This window comes from Anser anser, assembly GCF_964211835.1.
Source record: "Anser anser genome assembly, chromosome: Z".
Classification (NCBI taxonomy): domain Eukaryota; kingdom Metazoa; phylum Chordata; class Aves; order Anseriformes; family Anatidae; genus Anser; species Anser anser.
The window spans coordinates 1147884-1171359 of NC_139723.1; the positions used below are offsets into that span (position 1 = coordinate 1147884).

The 23476-nt window shown below is 38.9% G+C and overlaps 2 protein-coding genes across 14 annotated transcripts in view; one reads left to right on the plus strand and one right to left on the minus strand.

The window, feature by feature from the left end:
* Window positions 1-102: 102 nt before the first annotated feature.
* On the plus strand, window positions 103-16464 carry ERAP1 (endoplasmic reticulum aminopeptidase 1). The gene is made up of 18 exons (XM_083818055.1): window positions 103-865; window positions 1393-1531; window positions 2779-2913; window positions 3487-3607; window positions 3952-4106; window positions 4660-4773; window positions 6177-6308; window positions 6867-6998; window positions 7155-7238; window positions 7599-7756; window positions 8259-8338; window positions 8618-8801; window positions 11079-11235; window positions 11323-11507; window positions 12254-12415; window positions 13292-13432; window positions 13541-13622; window positions 14962-16464. The coding sequence occupies exons 1-18, from the start codon at window positions 378-380 to the stop codon at window positions 15106-15108; spliced, it is 2796 nt and encodes a 931-aa protein (XP_083674181.1). The 5' UTR covers window positions 103-377; the 3' UTR covers window positions 15109-16464.
* Window positions 16465-17334: 870 nt separating this feature from the next.
* Window positions 17335-23476, minus strand: part of CAST (calpastatin) — a 65802-nt gene continuing 59660 nt past the window's right edge. For 8 of the 13 annotated variants that reach the window (XM_083818068.1, XM_083818064.1, XM_083818063.1 and 5 more), the window contains 3 exons: window positions 21000-21079; window positions 19718-19784; window positions 17335-18595 (listed from right to left, as the gene is read on the minus strand). In XM_083818068.1, the coding sequence (XP_083674194.1) occupies window positions 19727-19784; window positions 21000-21079 (138 nt within the window). In that variant the 3' untranslated portion in view covers window positions 17335-18595; window positions 19718-19726. The remainder of the gene's footprint in view (window positions 18596-19717; window positions 19785-20999; window positions 21080-23476) is intronic. The other 5 variants (XM_083818061.1, XM_083818065.1, XM_083818067.1 and 2 more) reach the window with 1 other exon arrangement.

Consider the following 23476-nt stretch of genomic DNA (forward strand, 5'->3'; position numbering starts at 1 on the left):
AGCAGCTGCTTTGCCGGCCAATGCCTTTTTTTTTAAGGCAGGGCCCACGCCACAGAAAGCCCCGCTGTGGGGGCCGGGCCGCCTCGCGGCCCCTCGCGGCCTCCATGGGCGGCGGCGGCGCGCTCCGCCCCGCGGCGGGGCTCGGCGGGCGCGGCCCGGCCCGGCCGGCTTCACTTTCGCTTTCCGTCTCGGTGCTGGTCCCTCTCGGTGTCCCCTTTCCTCCCTCGGGCCCTCTCGGTGCCGGCCTCCTCCCTCGGTCCCGGCGGCGGGTCCCGCAGAGCCGAGCGGGGGCTGCGGTCCCGGGGCTGCTCCCCGCCGCAGCATGAGGCGGCGGGTGCGGGGCGGCGTCGTTGCCTCCTCCCTGCACTAGGTCCAAAATGGCAGGGCCGCGCCTGGCCGCCTCGTTCCGGGGCCCGTCTGCCCCAGTGGTGTCCGTGGTGCTGGGCCTGGCCGTGGTGGCTTCTTCTGTCGGTGGTGGCCTCGGCGCTGACAGCAGCGCGCCGTTTCCCTGGGACAGGGTGAGGCTCCCCGAGCACGTTGTGCCGCTGCACTACCACCTCCTCATCCACCCTAACCTCACCACGCAGACCTTCTCGGGGACAGCTGCCATAGACCTGACCGTCACCCGTCAAACCAGCGCCGTCATCCTGCACAGCAAGCGTTTGCGTGTGGCCTGGGCGGCCATCGGGGCGCAGGAAGCGAGAGTGCTGGAGCACCGGGCGCTGGAGCAGGTGGCACTGCTCGCCACCGAGCCGCTGCAGGCTGGCCACAACTACACCATCACCATCCAGTACGCTGCCAACCTCTCCGACTCCTTCCATGGCTTTTACAAAAGCACCTACAGGACCCAGGAGGGAGAACTCAGGTAATCTTCTTCGTTTTAAGCAATAGATACGTCATCTGAGATGTTACATGTAACTGGTTTTAGGATTTGTTGTCAGCTGCTTTGTAATTTCTCTTTGAAATTATCGGTTGCTGCGGTTCCTGACAGTCACAAAACCCCACCAGATTGTATAGATAATGGGATATCGCAGAGACTGCCATTCTTTCAGGTAGCCATGGGGTTCTCGGCTGTATCCTTAGCAGGCCTTAATCCACCAACACATCTGTCCATCCTGCAGTGATGTGAGAGGAAGAGTCCGGGGACTTGCTGGGCTCATGACAAGTTGTCTCTTATTCCAGAACCCCTAATCAGGGGTATTGGTCAAGAAACTTTATGTATCCACTTCTGTTCCCCACCACAGACTGAGAAATGGTAATTCTTAGCATGCAAAAGATTTTGAAAGTACGCAAGTTATTTCATAAATGTGAAATTACTTGATTTTCACACAAGGCAGTGAACACTGTGCATGTGAAGGTATGTGGACTAAAGCTTTTCTCTTTTTTCCTTAGAGTGCTTGCAGCAACGCAGTTTGAGCCAACATTTGCAAGAATGGCCTTCCCATGTTTCGATGAACCAGCCTTCAAAGCCAGATTTTCAGTTAAGATTAGGAGGGAACCAAAGCACCTCGCGCTGTCCAATATGCCACTTGTAGGTGGATACATTTAATGTTGTGCTGTTGCTTGATGACCTTTAAAAAAGAAAGTAAAAGGAGAACAGAATATCTAGGAAGTTGCTGTTCATGGGAATATTGACCTACAGATTATGGCAGTTCTTTTCTGAGAGTAAATGATTGCTGGTAGTCTTGATACACAGTTATAAAGGAATGCAACAGATGTTGGGTCCAATGGGTTCCTGTTCTCAGCAGTGGTTTGAGAACAATGTAATCTCCCTAACCTTTATTTTACTCATAAAATGCTTTCAGTCTTTGTCTTAGATTTTAAGAATTAACATTAAAATGTATCTGAATACAGACATAATATAATTCATGTGTATTAACTTAATTGTCCTATTAATCAGGACCTTTTATATATATATATTTTTAAAAAGGTTAATTTGGCCTTCAAAAAAATATCTGTGAAAGGGGAGTATGTGTAATACCTACAAATATTGTTTGCAATTACAAATATGTAGGCATATATAGGGGGGGTCACATGTCATACATTTGATCTTACTTTGTGCATAAGAGATTCTTCATAAATTCTTCTGCATTACTGATTCCTGATTTGCCAGGAAACTAACCCTTATAAATGAGGGGACAACACCTCCCCATACACCAAGTACATCTCAAAAAAATGAAGTCTTTTGAAAGTTGGTTTAAAAAAAAAAAAAAAAAAAACAAAATAAAACAGTTCTTGCACTGAAAAGTGAATAAAATAATGAACTAAGGGTGGGTGCCAGTATTAGTATTTCAGCGTGGCTAAATATACTCCAAGTCTAAATTAGTTACCTAAGACGAATCAAAAGGGAAAACTGGATACCTCAAACAGGTGACTCATTTTGTCATGAAATAGATATCTGACAGAGATGAGTCATTGTTTGGAGTAGTTTATTTCTCTCGTGTGTAACAAGTGATGCTTAGATTTAGACAATTTCTGATCAACTCAAGTGTGATCTTAATTAGATTGATGTGCTGGCAGACACTGAGGAAAATTAAAGCTTTTGAACCAGTACTTTTATTTATCTAGTTTTAGCAATGTTGAAGTAACACTTATGAGTGAAACTACCTGTATGTTTCTGTTTTCTTTCTTTGTGTGGGGACAGGCTGGCATGGGGTTGACTTCTTTCCAACATGTCTTTAAAATTGTCTTAGTGAAACTGAAAAGAAACACATCGATTTTTGGTGCTAAAGTCCTTGTAGGTAGTACCGGATGATGAGCTGTGCTTGTCTTTTTTAGATGAAGACTGTGAATATAAATTCATGGCTTGTTGAAGACCATTTTGATACCAGCGTCAAGATGAGTACCTACCTCGTGGCCTTTATTGTTTCAGATTTCAAGTCCATCAGCAAAATATCCAGTCATGGAGTTAAGGTAACTATTCTGATTTTCTAAGAGCTTTTTTTATAACAAAATCTATATGGAAACATATACTGTACTTTCAAGCTAAATCGTTGGATTTATACATTGTGAAGTTTTACATGAACGAGAGGACAGAAAAAAGTTGGCTTTGTAATTGGATGATTAGTTTGCATTAAGACTTTTACTAATTTCAAAAGTTTTTGGTAATATGCTTGCTTTGTATATACTTACATGCATTGGTAATGTTTCATGTAAGATTGTTTGATTAAAGGGAAATTAAATATCGTTTTCTTGGAGAATCAGGAATAAAGTAAAACAGTGTTAGTTAAACAACCCTGACATGGTAGGGGATGGAAGCTATAGATGTCCTTTTACGGGCATAGTGGTTCTGGAGGATAAAGTACAATTTTTATTTCTAATTTTGATCATATTTGTATCTGGATTTTTTAAAAATAACTTTTGTATGAGAGCTGTTAGGTAGGTGCTCTACTGTCACTTTTCATGACCACTCACGTACCTGTTAAAGAACAAATTCTGTAAGCTTTTGATGCTGGCATTTAAATACTGCCTGCTTGTTTACTGTAGATTTCTGTATACACGGTACCAGAGAAGATCCACCAAGCTGATTATGCACTGGATGCGGCAGTAAAACTTTTAGACTTTTATGAGGATTACTTCAGCATTTCATATCCCTTACCTAAACAAGGTAAGTGTTAAATAATTTAATGTATTCAAGAATAGCATTAAGAATAGAGAGTAAAATAGCACAAAATCAATAAATTAGGTAAGACTGGGACAATTTTGGCTCACAGACTTTTAAACTGTCTGCTTCACATAACTTAAGAGTATATTTAAAAGCTTCACTGAGAACTGAAAATCCTTCTATACAGAACTTTTAAAAAGGTATGTTTTTGCTGTTACATTTAGGAGAGCCCTTAAAGAATGTGTGATGTGGGAGCTGTTGTGAAGTGGGATGAGCAGGTGACTGGGTACTTTACTGGGTAAAATAATCCTAGCAGTTTATTAATGCTTCCCCACTGCCCTCCCCAGATTTAGCAGCTATTCCGGATTTCCAGTCTGGTGCTATGGAAAACTGGGGATTGACCACATATCGGGAATCTGCGTTGTTGTATGACCCTGAGAAGTCCTCAGCATCTTCTAGACTTTGGATTACTATGATAATAGCCCATGAACTGGCTCATCAGGTGAGATTTAGGAGCAACAATAAAGGATCAGAAGGGACCCACAGAGTGGTCACAGCTGTGTGGATGGGGAGATATTTGACATATAGACTGAAAATAGCTGTTTCAGTTTGAGGGTGTTCATATGTGAATCATGAGACTGTTCCCAGAAAAGTCTAGTTGGGCTTCATAGACATGAAGGGCTGTAACCAAAATCTGTTCAGTTCAGTAGCTGTAGTGCTCTGGGGCCTTTGCACCATTGTTAGCCCTTTAAATTAATTGCAAGGCATGAATATAGGTAAAAAAGTTTAGAAATGTTACAGTTTTATATGTGGCTCTCCTATCAAACCTGGTTTATTTATAAAGTTTCATGGAATGGTAGTGGAAACCAGTGCTATAGAGTATTACCATTAAAATAAGAAATGAAATGGAAAGAGGCCAGAGTAAGCTGTATTAATAAAAAAAAATGTGCTTTAAATGTCAGTGACATGTTATAAATTCAATTTCATATCAGTCAGTAGCAGCTTTTGTGAAAAAGTGTGTATTTAAATTAAAATTTTTGTTATTATTGTTTCAGTGGTTTGGCAACCTAGTTACCATGGAGTGGTGGAATGACCTGTGGTTAAATGAAGGGTTTGCAAAATTCATGGAGTTCGTGTCGGTCAACGTTACCCATCCAGAACTGAAAGTTGTAAGCAGCATTTACTGTAATTTTATATTTGCATTCTAAGTCCACTAATTTGTAAGGGTGAAGACCAAGCGTGTTTGTGCTGTGAAACAGTTTTCAATTTCTCTTTGAAAGAATTGTCTGATCTTAACTTGAAGGGTAAGAATATTGATTTAATTGTATCTAATAATTTCAGAAAGTGGTGATGGAAGTTAATGATTGCAATCAAAGTATATTCTCCTTTCAAAAGGTTTTTAGACTTCCAAAAGTATAAAGGCATTGCTAGTCGGTCGAGGGAAGTGATTGGGAAGTGACTCTACTCTGCGCTGGTGCGGCCTCACCTCAAGCACTGTGTGCAGTTCTGGGCACCACAGCACAAAAAGGACATGAAACTGTTGGAGAGTGTCCAGAGGAGGGCGACGAAGACGGTGAAGGGCCTAGAGGGGAAGACATATGAGGAGTGGCTGAGGTCACTGGGCCTGTTCAGCCTGGAGAAGGGGAGGCTGAGGGGAGACCTCATCGTGGTCTACAGCTTCCTCATAAGGGGGAGTGGAGGGGCAGGCGCTGAGCTATTCTCCTTAGTCACCAGTGACAGGACCTGCGGGAATGGTGTCAAGCTGAGGCAGGGGAGGTTCAGGCTGGATATCAGGAAGAGGTTCTTCACCGAGAGGGTGGTCGCACACTGGAACAGGCTCCCCAGGGAAGCAGTCACTGCACCAAGCCTGTTGGAGTTTAAGAAGCGTTTGGACTGTGCATTTAGTCACGTGGTCTGAATTTTTGGGTAGACCTGTGCGGTGCCAGGAGTTGGACTCAATGGTCCTTATGGGTCCCTTCCAACTCGTGTTATTCTATGATTCTATGAAATTTTTATTTTTTTTCATCATGTATAGTCAGACTTAAATCCTAATGAAGACCCTCAAATCCTTCCACTAGCTTTAGCACAGGTTCAATATATGAAACTTTGCAAGTATGCCTAGTTCAACCAACGTGAAATGAACAGTGCACTGGGAAGATCTATGCAGAAACTTGCCATAAAACTGCAGTGGAATGATGATGAAGAAATTCACCGTTTGCTTTTTTTTTTTTTTTTTTTTTCCCTTTGGTTTGTTTTGTGGTTACTGACCATTCATTTTGTCATCAAACTGTTGGAACGTGTGCATGTCTTTTTGGAATTATTTTTAAGTCTCACTAGCTGGAGTATTAAAGTTAGTTTAGAAGGGTAGAGGCAGTTTGTCTCTCTATATTACTGTTTTTTTTATTTTTTTTTAATTTTTTTTTTATAAAGCTCAGTAATGCAAACAAAGATATGTTTGGTTTTCCTTATGGGATTTGAACATCATGTAGAATGGACCACAATGTGAACTAACCGGAATTCAGTAGTCACTGTGCAAAAGTTGGTAGTAATAATCATTTTTGCCTCCTATTAGGAAGATTATTTCTTAACAAGATGCTTTGATGCCATGGAAGTGGATGCATTAAATTCATCGCATCCTGTGTCTACTCCTGTGGAAGATCCAGCTCAAATTTTAGAAATGTTTGATGATGTTTCTTATCAGAAGGTAAAATTTGTAACTGATTTTGTTCTCAGTTGTACTGATTGTACTATACATCTGCATTGTACTGATTACAGTCAGTCCTTTATACAAGACATCCCTGAACCATGGTGTTAATATACTTTTTTATATTATTTTTATTTTTATATTCTATCTAATTCCTAGTCCAAAACTCCTGAATGTAGTTCAAATGGTGGTTTCCTGTTCCATCTATAAAAAGAGGAGGTTTTAACCCCTTTTTATCTATTGTGTTTCAATTTAAACATTAAAACATTATTTTAGGTGCTTAAACCAACTGGCATTTTTCACTGGAGCATTATATGGTGCTGCTCTATGTAGTAATTCAAAAAATAATAGCATAGTTTACTCAATCCAAAATATAGTTAAGAAAATATATTTATGAAAGCCAAATTACTGTTTAAATATACATAAAACCCAATTATTTCTTATCAGACAGACATACAAAATTGAAGTGCTGTTTAGGTTAGTCTGAAAATTTTCTGAAAGAAGCATCTTGCTATCTAGGGAGTGGTTTTGTAAACATTTTGTCACACTTTTTTTCAGGGATCCTGTATATTAAATATGTTGAGGGACTACCTGACTGACAATGGTTTTAAAGCTGGACTTGTGCAGTACCTGCAGAAGTACAGCTATCAGAATACAAAAAATGAAGATTTGTGGGACAGTATGACAAATGCAAGTATTTCTTACTCTCTTTTTTTACTTTTTTTTTTTTCCAAATTTCATAGCTTTTTGTGAATAGTGTGTTTTTGTAGTATATATTACTAAGGACTGTGACCAATACTTATGGTAATGATATCAAAAACAGATGACCAAAACTTTCTTCTACAGATTTGTCCCACAGTAGGTAGCGATAAGAGTGAACAACAAGGTGATGGCTTTTGCAGAAGGAACCAACAGTCATCCTCAAATGCAGTAAGCATCTAGTTTTTTACTCATCCGTATTTGGGAGTTTGATATTTATCTGAGTTCTCTCATGTTACTATTCTGTGCTGCCGCATCGGTGTGTGTACAGACAGAAATCCTACCTCTGTGCCTAGGGCTGCCCGGAAAACAGCACTATTTAAAGAGATGTCAATTAACTATGTAAAAGTGTCCAGAAAAAGAACAGCCGGAGTTGTCATTGATATCCCATGTTCCAGTCTAAACTTAACTATGCTGAGCTTACAAATTTGCAGCAGCTTTTATGAAGTTCTTAGCTACTCATTTCATTGTCCATGCACTCCATCTTCCTCCTCTTCTTATGTATCTTCTTTTTCCCTCACCAACAAACAGCACTGGACTAAAGGAGAGACTCTTGATGTGAGGGCAATGATGAACACTTGGACACTGCAAAAAGGTTTTCCCCTGGTAACTGTCACAGTGAGAGGAAAGAACGTCCACCTGCAGCAGGAGCACTACATGAAGGGCGCAGATTCCCATTCATCCACGGGGTAAAGAAAATGGGAAAATCTCAGCACACAAACCATAATACTCACCTATGGCAAACATAGATATACAATAATAGCTTTCACTGTTGTTTCTTAAGGAATGCTCCTTGAACTGATAGGATGTGAGTCTTTCCCAGTGCAGCTCAAGACAGTGCTACTACTGCAGTAGGTACAGGTGGCCACACCTGGCATGCCTGGCCGAGTTACCGGCAGCTGCACAGCTACGGTGGCCAGGCACCTAGGTGAGCTGTGTGAACTCCTACTGGGACACGCCAGTGGAACTAGGCTTGAAAGTCCATATTGTTGCAGCTTCACTGTTAATGATCTCCCAAGCAAATTAAATTAGGGCTAGTTAGGTGCATGTGGTTCTGCACCAAAATAAAGAGACATGAGTGCAGGTCATTGCTGTCATCCTGCAGGTAAAAGATACTCATCACCTGTTAGACTGGGCCATGTTGGAGAAGCTTTTGCAGAGTTCTTTCATTAAATTTCTGTTTTGCATTAGGTACTTGTGGCACATTCCACTAACCTACATTACGAGCAAATCTGACACTGTGCAAAGATTTTTGATGACAACTAAAACAGGTAATTTATTTGATTAATTATAAGTGATTAATTTATTCGAAGTTTTTCCGTAAGATTTTTAGCTTTGCATGTGTTTTTTTGCAGAATTGACGACTGCAGCTACTAGTACAAGACAAATGATTTTTTGTCATCTCAATTGCATCGCTATAATAATCTCTTAGTATATTCAGGATTCATGTTATAGTTTTTATTTAAATCTCTGAAGTGAGACTATTATTGGGTATAATATTAGAGTGATTTTGAATCACTAATAAAAAGGAGTTATATTTTTGTTTGTAGATGTCATTATCCTTCCGGAAGAGGTTGAATGGATCAAATTCAATGTGTACATGAATGGTTATTACATTGTGCACTATGAAGATGATGGATGGGATCATCTGATCAACCTTTTGAAAGAGAACCATACAGCGATTAGCAACAATGACAGAGCAAGTCTCATTAACAACATATTCCAGCTTGTAAGGTAAGGCATGCTGTGCTAGTCAAAAACAATACAAACTGCATTCATGAGTATATACCACTAAAGGAGTGTTGGTTACATATACATTTTTCATTAAATCATTCAAATAGGAGCATGTTCTTCTCTTGCTTACAGCAATGTAAACCCGGGATTTCTCATTTGCAGTGGCCTTATCCAAGTGTATTTAATGAAGCAGACAAGAAGACATAATCCTCATGGTCTGTGAAGTGTTTGAAACAGGATGTAACTTACTGTTTGAGTCTTGTTTTGAAAAGGGAGATTGGGAGTGAAGTTCTCAGTGAAATTCTGCATTTGCTATGTTGACTTAGTGTCACATGGTTTTTAATTGTAACTTCAGAGTTCAGCTTTCACAGTGAAGTGGTAAATACATGTGTACTATTGATAATAATGACCTGTTTATTGTGGTAATGAGGTCTTTCACGCAAGATTACAAGAATTACAAGAAATACTAAGAAACTGAGTCGACATCCTATTTGCAAGTTAAGGCTTTCTTTAAGATAAGGTAATTCTTCTTAATGTGTTGTCACACTAATTCTCCTCAGCTTGGATTTAACTAGTAACACTTTTACACCATGAAGACATTGAGAGTGTAAACATGGCACACATTTGGTTAAGTGAAAAATATGGGTTAGGACATGGAGCTGTCAGAGGTCATAGCAGTAAAAGTTATGTTTTCTGCTGCTAACATTGGGCTAATGATTGCATACAAAATGGAGCATGTATCTGTTTTTGATAAAACTTTGTTTTTCTTTGAATATTTTCTTCATATAATTTTTTGCTAAAATTTTAGCTTCTGAGGAAGCTCAGTAGATGTGGACACTTAGTGTCTTGATTACAAGTGTTCTTCTGAGTACCCAAAATGCTCATCAGCACATCTTCATGCAACCTATTAAATCTCTCAGTCAAGATTTTGCAAGTGAGCTAGTGCTAGGAGAGCGTTTATGTGGAAATACTGATGTTCTCTAGGACTGTCAAATCTTTGTCCTGTCCTGCATCACAGGTAGCTGTGCTTTCTCTCCCTCAAGTTCAAGAAGGGGGAGCATGGAAGTAATATTAAAACTTCCCTTGTCCAGCTGGTGAGCAAAAACGCAATTGAGTAGGTGGTAGGGCATACAATCTCTTACTCTGTAATTCAGTGGAGTTTTTTAGACTGTTTTTCAGTAGACATTCCAGGAAAGACACTGTTTCCATTTGTCAATTAGAAACAAGGCTCTTACAGTAATAAAAATGTGCTAGAATTATAGCTACGGTTAGTCTTAGTGCTGTGGATGTTATTACAAAAAAGCGTGTCTCAGAGGTGTTCTGCAAACAAAATCTGCAACAGGTGTGTATACTCAGAGAGGCAAAGAGAACCAAAGAACCGAATGCATTAATTGCTGATCTTACAGCATTCAAGAAAAAAGGCGGTAAGGAGAGCTGGAAGACAATCACATGAATCTGAGGTGGCAGCTCATAAAGAGATGCCAGCGGGGCTAGTCAACTTTTTCATCTGGACAGCGGAAGAAAGGTTTTTATAGTTCAAAGTTTGAAGAGAAAAGGGGAGCCTGAAGAAAGATTGCTTATTGTGTTCAAGAAGCTTAGAGAAGAAAGGAAGAAGGGACAATTAGAGATGCAAATTAGGTTAAACTTGGTTCCTTTTAAGATGGGTGACTGGTATTTTGAAGAAGAGAAAGGTGAATAAGGACAAAATGAGAACGTATATGGGGAGATAGCATGGGCAGAAAGAAGCAGAAAAAAGGTTTCACAGAAGGATAAAAAAATTACCAGGATGAAGTGAAGTAAGTCCTCTTCCATTTTCTCTATTTTCTCTTGTAATAAGTAATTGAGGTATATCCTGGCACACATAGAAGGCTTGAGCTGTTAGTTAAAGTGAAGAACCAGCTGGGATTATAGCTGTGAGGTTTTACTACAAGAGACTAAGTACCCGCGTGTCAAGCTAGAAAGGTGTTACAGAGGAAGTAAGTTCAGTGATTGGATTTCTTCTGTATGTATATAGAGCAAAATGAGGAGACAGCAAGAGAGAGACAGTGCTTTGATGACCACGGGACAGGCGAAAAAGTGGGTCTTACTAATAACATTCCCTTACAGTCCATTTCTTAGTTCAAAGACTGGATATTAGGTTTCATAGCTTATGTTACTTGCTCAGCCACATTTGACTTCTAAAAACAAACCTAGAAAACTGTGTCTTGGATTTTGCTTTTACGTTTGTTTTGTAAGCTTAATTGCAACTTCTTTTATCCCTTCTCTTCTTCTCTTTAGAATAAAAAAATTGCCAATTTCTAAAGCTTTTGATTTAACTTTATACCTGAAACGGGAAACACAAATCATGCCTGTACTCCAAGGTATGAATGAGCTGGTTCCTATATACAAGCTGATGGAGAAGCGGGATATGGAAGATACAGAAAAACAGTTAAAGGTAACGCTTTAAGTATCTAGAGTTTCATGACTCTGCCTGTACCTTGTAAAAAGCGCTTTATATATCATTTTTATTGTCTTATTTTAGGAGTATATAGTCAATTTATTTAAAGACCTAATTGACAAACAGCTTTGGAGTGATGACGGCTCAGTGTCTGAGAGAATGCTTCGGCAGTCCCTGCTGCTCTTCGCATGTATGCGCAGATACCAGCCGTGCGTGGACAAAGCAGAAGAGTATTTCTTGAAATGGCAGAAATCCAATGGAACCTTGAGGTCTGTTTTGCAAATAACTGTTTTTTCTTATACTGTCTTTTCTGATACTCTAATTATAGTAAAGGTAATTAAGAAAGAGCTGAAATGCAGTCCTCTAAGCAATCTGAAATTGAGTCTTTTTATTCTGTATCTCATACTTTAAATTTTCACTTCCTTCACGTGTTGGTGAATATTATATACCCAAACTAGCACATATGTCATGTGGTGCTTGTCTTCTTAGATATGTGAAAAAGATCTTCTTTGAAAAATTCTTCTTAGAAAAGTGAAAATTACATGTAAATATATTCCTTCCTGTATCTGTCTGGAGACTGCTCTATAAAAATAGGTAGCTACTGTTCATGACATTTGTGTAATTTGTGCTTCTCGGCATGACATAAGAACTCTCTAAAACACCCTCCAAAACATCTCTGAGAGACTGTTCTGGGCAGGCCACAGAAGACTGTGTTGGTATCCAGCTGGGCTTAAATACAAGGTAGACAGGAAAGGAATATAAAAATAAGTAAGAAAGAAAAAATAAAGGAATGAGTCAAGTATTTCTGGAAATCGTTTCCAGGGCAGGAACACTACTGTGATACAGCCTGATATATTTAACTGTTTCCCAGCAATAAGGATCACTAATACCCGTGAAGGACCAGTATTTTTAAGAAACTGTTATGTCAGTTGATGTATGATGATGTCGAGGTTGTATTTCTGCAAACATGCCTAAATATGACATGGAGAGTAACTTGGTGTTCAATTTGTTGTAGTTTGCCAGCTGATGTGAAGACAGCAGTGTATGCTGTTGGAGCACAAACATCTGAAGGTTGGGATTTCCTCCTTAGTAAATACAGACAGCACTCATTCAGCATAGATAAAAGTACAATTGAATTAGCTCTCAGCCTCACCAGAAATAAGGACAAACTTCAGTGGTGAGTAGTGTGTTACACAAGAACAGAAGTGTGTTTTGGGGTGAATAACCAAATACTGACACAGGAACTAGTATCGCTCAGTCTTGTTACATAGCTGTTGAATTTCAGGATTTATAAAATGCTTTACAGATTTTATACACTAAGAGCAAGTGGCTGCAGCATTTCATTTAAGGGTTTTAGTGCCAGGAGTCAATGTGCTCAGCATTGCAGCAGCAAATTGGGATGAAATATAAACCTACTCAAATACCTTGTCTTTGCTTGACAGACACTTCATTGTTTACCTTTTTAGTTATCTTGGTTACAGGTGCATATACTCTGTTTCTTACAAAAATGTGTGTTTTCCCACTTTTGAGAAAACTGAGTGTTACTGAAGTTTTCAGATATTCAAACCTTCAAAGCTTGCATTCTGTAAACCTGCTTTCTGCCTTCTGGTGGGGGTTATGGAATGTCACGCTCATTTAGCATGTAGCTATATAGCTGGTTCATAATGTTATTTTTTGTATTTGCTGTTCTTTGGACATGTTAGTCACGAGTTTGCAAGGCCTGAATATTCCACTGACAGGGTAGAACAAATTTATTTCCTACAAGGGATTAGGGAGGTTCCTATTAAGTTGGAAACTTTTGAATACAACCAAAATGTAGACTATTCTTATAATTTATATTCAGCATGCAGGTCTATTAAATAGTTGTAATTATGAAGGTAATAGTAATGGGAAGGATGGATATACACTGTAAAAAATTGGAAGTAACCCAACAGTGTTGGGACCTTTAGAAATGTGAACTTTATAAACAGCAGAAAACACTAAGCAAGTAATCATTTTGTCATTTTTATCTTTACTGGTCTAAACAACTTCCATATCTATTATTAATTCTTAGGTTACTGGATCAAGGTCTCCGTGGTGACATCATAAAAACTCAGGATCTTCCACGCATTATTGTGTATGTTGCCAGAAACCCATCTGGCTATCACCTTGCTTGGACGTTTTTAAAGGAAAATTGGGAGAAAGTCGTAGAAAAGTAAGGAACATGTGTTGTTTCACTGCTGCCTGTACCCAATTGTACTTTAAAATGTTATTTTCTACCAAACTGTAGGTTTTCTGAGTGTAGGTTATTCTTTTTTGACAGATTTGAACTCGGTTCACATTCCATAGCGACCATTGTCACTGGAGTGACAAATCAGTACTCAACTAGGCCACAACTTGCACAGGTAAGCCATTCAGATTAGCTGTTCTGGTTTTAAAAAGTAGTTGTAGTTTAACTGAAACAAAACTCTGGTTTAAATTTTAACATCTTAAAAGCATGACTAGTTACGAAGTATTAGAATAATACCCTGTGTTTTCCTTGAGCTTAATTCCTTGAGGCAGAGCATTAAGCCAGTGGCAAGGAGAAAGATGGAATTTGTTTAAGCAGTGGACTTGGATGCAGAGTATTCATGTATGTATGTGTATGTAATGTTCATGGCTGTCTTCTGGAGAGTACTGAGGAAAAATAAGAACAAAAGTAGGTCTTCTCACCAAGCAGACTGAAGGGCAAATGCTGAAGGGCAGTGATAAGTATAGTGTGCTCTATGTCTGCTGCTCCAGGGAGAATTCTCCATGCTTCTGGATGTTACCATATGATAATCATTTTGTCCACCTATTCCACTTCTGTCAAGTGTCAAAAAAACAAACAAACAAAACCAAGACTGGTCAGTGTGCAGATTCAAAGTCCTAAAATGGGATCCCTGACCATTTTTTGGAAGCTGAAATCCAGATTTCCTGGTTTGGGTCAAAACAGAGGCAGAAATAATATGACCACATTAAGTACAAAATGAAAGAATATAGGGAGCAGTGCATTCTTTTGTACTTCATTCTCACCACTCGTTTTAAATCCAAATGGACTCTGACAGTGTGTCAATAGAATGCTACAGCAGTGCCATGGGCTGCAAGGATGTTTCTGTGCCCTACCTGGAAATGTATCTGTGCATCTCCCTAGGATCTGCAGGACTTATGACATGGGAGTCACTGTGAACACACTGGCAGACAGACAGGAAGTATAAGGAGAGAGAAAATCCAGCAATTCTTTTCCGTGTATTCTACTTGTACCTTTTGTGTAGTTTGTACAACTATTTGCGTCTTGCATCCTGTGTATATTAGCAGGGACTGTTTCAGTTCACAGCCTGAGACGTTACTTGAACTGCCAAGTGAAGGCGTGTTACCAACCAAGCAGCCAAGAGGCAGAGTAGGGGATGCATTTTCTTCTCTGGGGAAGTCTATACAAAGACAGACACTGCTGTCCAAAGGTTTGTTGAATGAGCAAGAACCAGACAGATTCCCTTGCACAACAGTTTGTCACTTCCTGCAACTGCTTTTTTTATAATCTAATGTTCAATGTAATCTTCATCAGTTTGTGAGATTGAGTCAGTATCTTTTTGAAGGTTTTGAAATTTTTAAGATAATTTCTCATGTCAGGTCAAATATCACAAATATCCTGCTACTCTTCCTGTGAAAATAAGAGACAGTGCTGCCTCTTCATCAGCTCTCCTTCCACATTTTTTTATTCAACAGGTTAAAGAATTCTTCGGTTCTCTGGAGGAAAAAAGTGCACAGCTTCGTTGCATCCACCAAGCTATTGAAACCATTGAGGACAATATACAATGGATGGATAGAAATTTTGAGGATATCAAAACATGGCTGCAAAAGAATCACCTATAAATTAGGATAACTTATTTTTGTCAAAAACAGTTGTAAGGCACTGAAAATTCATAGGAATAGCAGCAGAGCAATTTTAAAAGTTAGTTTCTCTAGAGGGCATGCTAAGTCTGCACTATTCCTCTTGCTGCTGACTGAAAATATTCTTGTATTTTTAGGTAATGTTAAGGAAATGAGCATGCATTTTGTGTGCAGAAAGTCTGAATCTTATTTTAGATGATTAATCTGTTGGTTTTAGCTGGAAAGTTTGCTTTTAATTATTCCTTTTACACCTGATTGAAGTGCAACTGCTACCATAATTATTCACTGATGTTTAAGAGGACAGGTAGTCATTTGTAACGGGCTTTATTTCTTATCTCTAAGGATTGTAAGCGATTGTAAGGATTGTAATTACTGCGAGAACAGATGAATATTATGTGCTAAGAAGGTGTTATGATGTGCTTATATTACTTAAGAAATGTGCTGAAGTTTTGGAGTTTTTTGTTTTTGTTTTTTTTTTAAAGACCCAGTAGTGAATGAATTTCTTCTCTGTTCACCGATGAAAATTTCTCAATTCCAGTACTAGTATTTAAAAAAAAAAAATCCACCTGTTACCATAAGTGGCTAAAACACTTGATTGCTTTGCCTTGACAAACATATCCTTGATGTGATTCATTAGCTTTTATTTTCTCTGGTGTTTCTTTACTGGCTGAAGCAGCCAGTAACTGTAACAAAGACTAAGACTTAAGGGAAAAAAAAAAAATGCATGAGGTGGAATAATCACAACCTTTCAATTGTGCCTTGTCCCCTTTTCTCTCTGCTAGAAATAATACCTGACCAAGAAGTAGGAACCTACTTTCTGAGAGCTCAGAAGGGCTTTTGAATTCTGCTACTGAAGGACAAAAGTTCTGTCACAGCATTGTAGAAAAAACAGTTTCCCTCTGCTTTCTCTAGCCATTTACATACAAGGAATCTTGTACCTCATAGCACATTAAGGAAATGCATTCTGAAAAGGCTGTGTACCCTGTTTACCAAAATTTAGGAATTTTTCAGATCTGTAATTCAGATTGACTTTCAAGTTTTGCATTCTAATGAATAGCTGATGTTTAGTTCTTGTCTTACAATGCCAGTGGAACTTTGCAAAGCTACTACAGTACTGTACTGTTGTATGATGTAGTAGACAGGTACACAGCTTGACTAAAACACAATTTCTTTTGTGGTGGGATGTCTGGATGACTATCTAGTCTTGCAGTAACTGAAAACAAGTAGGAGGTGTTGAGACCAACTATTTCAGATATTGATGACTGCTGCTTGCTTTAAAAAGGTTTCAGACCAAACTGAGAAGGCAAATTAATAAAAAGCAATATTTATATGTTTCTACATAGAGTACTTCATTTCTGTACGTTCTTTTCTTTTGCCATTGTAAGCAGTAACTAACAAAGCAGAAACCAGCAATAACTGCTTCATCTTGAGCTGCAGGGATTTCTTTTTGTTTCTCAGCTGTGGGAGAAAAAATAGATTTCCGAGACTTCCCCATAACACAGCCCCCCCCTCCTTTTTTTTTTTTGAATCAATTCAAGCATAAATCCAGATACACTGCGCCCCTCTCTATGGTACAAAGACAGTTATTTACAGACAGGTATGGTGATTTCATTGTGTCACTTCATACAGATCAATCATTAACCAACATTTTAGACGTGTAGATGTTTGCATCAAGAAGAAAGCTTGCAAACAAAGCTAGAATCACATAATACTGAAATCATTATGTACATAGACACGAGAATCTTAACACTTACAGGGATGCCTGCAGAGTTCAAAAACTTCATTAAAACAAAATATTTCTTCTGTCGCCTAAGAATGACTGTTAATCACTAGTATGTATTATGTCTCAAATTTTAACTGGATTTTTTTCAGCAAAATAGTCACTTCATCTTGTTTCTTAAAGTACTTGTGCATACCCATTTAGCTCTTCCAGGCCTGAAGCCCCATTTGGCCCTATTTAGCTTCTAAATAGCATTAGAAATCAAGGGGAAAGGGGGAAAAAAACTGCAGCTGGATCCTGATCAGATTGGTGGGGGCTGCATAAAGCACCTCTGACAAGTATTTCGCAGATGCTTTTTAAACACATTAGATTCAGTTTTAACAGGTCAGTATATAAATATTTTTAAATCATTTCTGAGCTTTTTTTTGCCTTCCTGTATCTGTTCACATTAACAGCTGTAGTAAATAAAAAAGCTACAAACATCACAGTGCATTCTTAAAAACTTTATTAGTGTGACACAGGCTCTCAGTACAGATTGTTAAGTACAGTCAAAATTCTGCTTATCCTCCAACGTAAATCTCAAGGCCACCTGTCTGCCACACTACATTCTAGAATCAGCTATTGGAATCATTACAAATATTGGCCCTAGTATGATCTTCCTCTGTAAACTAATGGTGAAGCAGTATGTGTGTAAGATGTGCAAAAAGATGTTTTAAGAATTATGAAGACAGAGGAAAACAAATGGAAGAACTTGGCACACCTAGGTCCCAAAAGCTCTACCTGTAACAGACATACTAGAGGCCCGCTCTTGCCTGTTGTCCTGAAGACCAGGTGAATACAACACTCCTTGCTGCATTAATTTGTTCTATTTCTGCATTCCCTTCTGGAGTATGAGGAACAGAAGTAAGGACTAGAAACAGTGAAAAAAAAGCAAACACAAAACTGTCCATCTTTCAACCTGAATTTCTCATAATATCTGCTAAGGCTTATGTACTTTATTTTTCTGTTTTGTGATGATAATGGTATCAGTGGTACACAGCAAATTTTTATCTTTTCAGTCCAAGAGACTCCTGAAATTATACAAGAGCAGTACAGATGCAGTTGGAAATCAAAAAAAAAAAATCCTTATCGGTGTCGTTTTGCAGTTGTTTTAACAGCAGCTAAGGCATCATCAAAAATACCTGCTTTACTATTAGAATGCGCTTGATGAAGCGGTTAATCCCCAGTTTTTTGCTCTTTAGATAACCACAGTTTACCTCTGGTTTCTTACCAAGAACTTAGGAAAGACTGTATACAGCCATGCTGAGGTGGGCTGATGATAACTAAAGCTCATTATATTCCAGAATGCTTAATATATTCACTGCAATGCTAAAAATGCTAGCACATATGACTTCTTGGGAGATTTAGAGGCACTATGCGGAGATTATGTGCAAAAGTCTGCATTTTTTTTTTTTTTTGGCTTTGCTATTAGTTTCTGAAATATATTTCTTACAAATATAAAGCATCCTTTCCCTCTGAGATCTGAAGAAAATTACAAAAAAAAAAAAGTATATCAGTACAGTAAAGTGAAAGGCTAGGAAAAAAAATCTTGATCTACTACTGGAAAAAAAGAAAACATGAAAAAAGTCCAGAAAATACCACTGTACAAAAAACATCTAGAATAGCTACATGCTTTTTGCATCAGCTTTTGTTCTTCAGCAATAATTATCCCCAATAAAAAGAAGTCTTTTCACATCAAGTGCCAAGATCCTGAGGGGGAGGAAAAAAAGAAATGAAAGAGTTAAGAACATTAACTTGGGAAAAAAATGCAAAATAAATCTGTGAAGTATAACGAGAAACAAATACCTAGTGACAGAAAGAAATCCAGCAAGAAGAAATATCAAAAGAGAGGAGGTATTTTTTCAAAAGTGATACTGCAGTAAGTGCAGTAAGATTGGCAGTTCACTGCTGATACGGAGCAATGATGCATCTTGGTCTTCCCTAAATCTTCCCACAGGATTTAGCTCCATCTAATTACCGATGCTCTCTTACGAATTAAATCTGCCTCTCGAGTCAGAGGGCTGCAGCTCCTCTGGAGGAATTAGAACCCTCCTGGCTAGCACTCAGATGAATGGAGACATACTCTGTGTGCCTTTAGCTTTCTCCTGCACACCCCATTAAACTCGCTTGCCTAAAGGACTTTTATCAGGCATCACAGTGTGGTTATGACGATACTTTCATGAACTAAAGATGATGAGGAAAGACTAATTACTTGCACTACAGGGGTGATCAAGCTGAACAGAAAGAAGTACACAGTGGCAGTGGAACGTGTACACTGAACAAGGCTGTATTTGTGCCAGGAAAACCAAGAACAGAACACTGAAACCTGCTATACCTGTCAGCATAGCTGTGAGTTTTTTTTTTTTGTTGTTGTTTTTTTTTTTTTTGTTGTTGTTTTTGTTTTTGTTTTTTTGTTTTTAATGTGTTCTGGATGCTGTTCCAAAATTAGCCTGGTGGAGACATAATCTCACTGTCCTAAAGACAAAAACAACCAGTTGAAATGAGCTTGGTCTATATAAATTCTATGTAAAAGGTCTTACTAGGGAACCAGTATGCAATGGTTTCTAATTCTTAAAATTACATCCATTTAAATAAATTTAGCTACAGAAGGTAATTTTGTACAAACTGTAGGGACAAAGGATGAAAAAAATAGTAAGGCCTTTTCTGCATAGGATTATGTATTGAAGTTCAAAGTCATTCCAAGTGTTTTCTGTAAGAGTTTCTCTACACACATCTTGGTTTCAGTTAAGGCTGTTATAAAATCTAACTTTAGTGACACTAGCGAGAGTTATCTTTATGGTAGCTCAGAGAACAGATAAGAAGAAATCTCACCCAGTAACGTTAACGTTTAGCTTGTTTTCTGCTTCTCAGATTTGCTGCTGGAGGACCGTCCCTTTGCCTACAGAAGAGCAAGAGAAGTAAGAGATAGTAAGAAACTAAACTAAGCTAAAATCTGAAATAAAACAGTGACAGATACCATCAGAAATTATAGTTCAGATGTAAATACAATCTGCATTTGAAATACAGATGGTTCAAAAAGAGTATTTGTAACTTCTATGGTATATATTCGTTTTTCCTCTGTCACTTTATTTCAAATAACAAGATCCATGGCTGACCTCTTCATTCCCTATTTCTCAACTTCTTTTTATGCATTTAAGTAATCCAGTCACTATGAAGAACCTTAAAAAAAAACAACATATCCTTCTGAAGAGGAGTTAAAGACCTTCCAATTTTAAACTGAAAACTTTAAGACACTTCGGTTACTACACAAAAGTAAGTAATGGCCAGTCCACAGTAAACAAAAATCCCATCACTTAAAGTTTATAAAACAAAATTTCCAGGATAGATGTTACCATCTGATTCAGACATCTATGTGCACATACTCTATGAAAGAACAACTTGATGTAAAAAGTTTCAGCCTTACCTAAATCCCCCCCCCTTTTTTTTAAATATAGAAACAACTGCTTTCCTTTTCCCATAGATTCATTCTGTGTAATTACAAACATATGTAAGCTTTAATTTCATTCATTTTTAAAAATAAATTATAAGAACTTGAGTAAAGGACATGTAGTTGAAAGAATACATTCTAATAACTTCCAGAATTCTGTTATTTGAAATTGACAAGATACCCCAGTATTAGCATTTTACGTTTATGCTTATTATATACACAGGGAGAACCTCTTGTGCTGAGTGCAGAACATTGGGTTTTAGAAATCAAAAAGATGAAGAAATGGAAAGAGGTGAGAAACCACTGTAGAATAAAGAGATAAATGAGAGAAGTGACAGGGATCCAGAGGCAGTTATAGTGAAGTCCGAGTTTTAGATAGCAAATACGGGAATAAGCATTCTGTGGAACATACACCGATCCCACTGTACAAGAACGTATTCAGTTCAAAATAATGATGGTTTTAGGCCCCATTTATCCAAAATCTCCCTTGAAATAGACAGGTGCTTCTGTCTTACGTGCACGCTTACATAAATGTCTCAAATTGGACGTAGTGCTCATAATTCTCCCCAGAGTGCTATTACGTCATATAAATCTAAATTTCATGTTTGTTTTTCACAATTATAGTGTATGTTAACACTGACTGTTCATATTTTAATATATTTCTACCGTTTTAGGATCCTTGGGTTTTCTTTCATCCTTAGGTGCTGGTTTAGTGGTGATGGTTTCCTTTCCACTTTTGTCCTACACTCCAAAGAAAAAAATAATTACAGTTACAAACAGATCAGATAATTGATGACTCCTACTCGGACATTTGTCATAACACATTATTTTTAATGTATGGATACAAGATGCGTACATACAACTACTGTCTTAATCTACATGAAACCGGAATTTGGATCCTTGTTGAATACTGTCCCGCAGGTGCCGTGTGACAGCACTGAGGATCACCTGCTCCGTAACCTGCCCTGATACCGACGTCAGACTGACAGGCCTGTAATTCCCTGGAAAGTCCTTCCAGCCCTTCCTGTCGCCTGGAAGCACGTCTGCCAGCCTCCAGTCCGCTGGGGCCTCCCTCGCTAGCCAGAGCTGCTGGTGAATTATTGAAAGTGACTTGGTGCGTACTTCATCCATCTCCTTCAGTACCCTTGGGTGAATCCCACCCAGCCCCATGTAGTTAGGATTGCTCAGACAGAACGTGTAGGAGGTACCTTGCAGTTTCCCAGGGGATTACAGGGGCTCCATCTCACTCCCCATCACAACCTTCCAACTCCCAGGGTTGGTACCCTGAGAATCATTGGCCTTACTAATAAAGGCTGAGGCAAAAAAGGCATCAATTACCTTATCCTTTTCTTCATCTTTCATCACTATGTTTCCCCTCACATCCAACAGAGGATGGGGATTCTACTCAGTCTTCCTTTTGCTGGTAATGTATTTATAAAAGCATTTTGGCTGTCTTTTACTGCAGTAGCCAACCTGAATTCTAGGTGAGCTTTAGTTCTTCTGTTTGTCTCCCTGCACAACTTAGCGACAGCTCTACAACTCTCCTAAGTTGCCTGCCCCTTCTTTCAGGGTCCACAAACTCTTTTTTCTTCCTGAGCTCGTTAAGAAGCTCTGTTCAACCAGGCTGGTCTTCTCCCCTGCTGGCTCAACTATTGGCACACTGGGACGGCCAGTTCCTGTGTATTTTACTTCGTTCTCGAAAAAGGTCGATCCTTCCTGGACTCCATTGCCTTTCAGAATCACCTTCCCATGGGGGATCTGGGAGTTAGTCCTCAATAAGCTGTCTCAGGATTCAGTGTCAAGGTGAACTCTTGGGAATTCCTCCCCCTCTCGAGGAGAAGGTTAACAGAACACATTGTGGGGGAGTTGATACGAACAAACCGATTTCTTCTAGTCCTCAAATACTCCTAGGCAGCAACACTTCAACACTTGTAGTAAGCCCTTTAGTTACATTCTTTGTAATACGTGGGCACCCGGGGGAAGGCTGGAATCCCCGCCAACCAGAAGATAAAAAAACATACATTCTTCTATGGGGACTGGATGGCTATGCAACTTTTGCCACTCTGCAGTGATCAGGAGAGATATTTAGAAACAGCTACTTTCTCCCAGGAGTTAAATCTGATTTGAACTTTTCATTTCAAGGCTTCTTCCTCCCCTTAATCCCACCCTGAGGAAACAAACTCAAGCACAGAAGCACAGATGATTATAAGCAACATTTTAAGTATGAGCAAACTTATAATACACTCTTAGTAAGTAGGTACACTAGTAACTAGTGTAAGCTTAGGATGCTAACGCAGAATTTCACTTGGGAACTGGTTATGTTTCCACGGCTCTGTCTGTCCAAGAGATTTAGTTTTTCACTACTAATAGACTGGCTTGCTCAAAGTTATATTAAATTCAAGCTTTATTTGTCTTGTGATTTTATTTTTTATTTTATTTTTTCTTTTTGCTTGCAGGAAGCAGGCAAGTCACTACTGCAGGGAAAAGGCAGGGATGGAGAGGCAGAGGTTAGCAGCAGATTAGAGACAACTGCAGCTGCTTTAACCATCTGGGTACAAAGTTTCACCATTCAAAAAATTGTTCACCATTCCCTCTGCCGGGAGGTGAGGGACCAGCGCCTAGGATAGAACATGTCACACACAATGTAAGAGAACAAATGGCTAAAAAGAGGTGGTTACTGGTTCTTAACTACAGTTCGAGCACTTGTGGAAAACAAGGAGTCCAGGACTTTAGCTCCAACGTCCCACCAATTGCCCCAGAAGACACCCCTACCAAGGAGTCTTGTAAAATAACTGTAGATTCCTCCCCTGTGACAACAGGCACAGTGGAAGTCTCACAGCCATTCAAGTCATCTCCACATGCAAGTAGCAAATACCAGCAAGTAGCAAAAGTAGCAAAAAAAAAAAAAAAGTAGCAAAAGTAGCAAATACCAGGTTAAGGATGATGGAGAGCAAGCAGAAAATGAGCCTCACAGTCTTGCTTCTTATCAAACAAATCTCAGTCTCCTTCATACTCTTTTCCAGCACAACCATCCTTTCTCACTCATCTCTATCAACTATAGTACCATCCTTATGTTGGCAGACCTCCAAATTCATGCAGCTACCACTGCTACCTCAACTTCATGTAGGGTTACATTTACAGCA

Coding starts and splice junctions, on each gene's coding strand:
- ERAP1 (XM_083818055.1), top strand. CDS start 378: ATGGCAGGGCCGCGCCTGGCCGCCTCGTTCCGGGGCCCGTCTGCCCCA. Junction 12,416..13,291: donor AATAAGGACAAACTTCAGTG/GTGAGTAGTGTG, acceptor ATTAATTCTTAG/GTTACTGGATCAAGGTCTCC. Junction 13,433..13,540: donor TGGGAGAAAGTCGTAGAAAA/GTAAGGAACATG, acceptor CTTTTTTGACAG/ATTTGAACTCGGTTCACATT.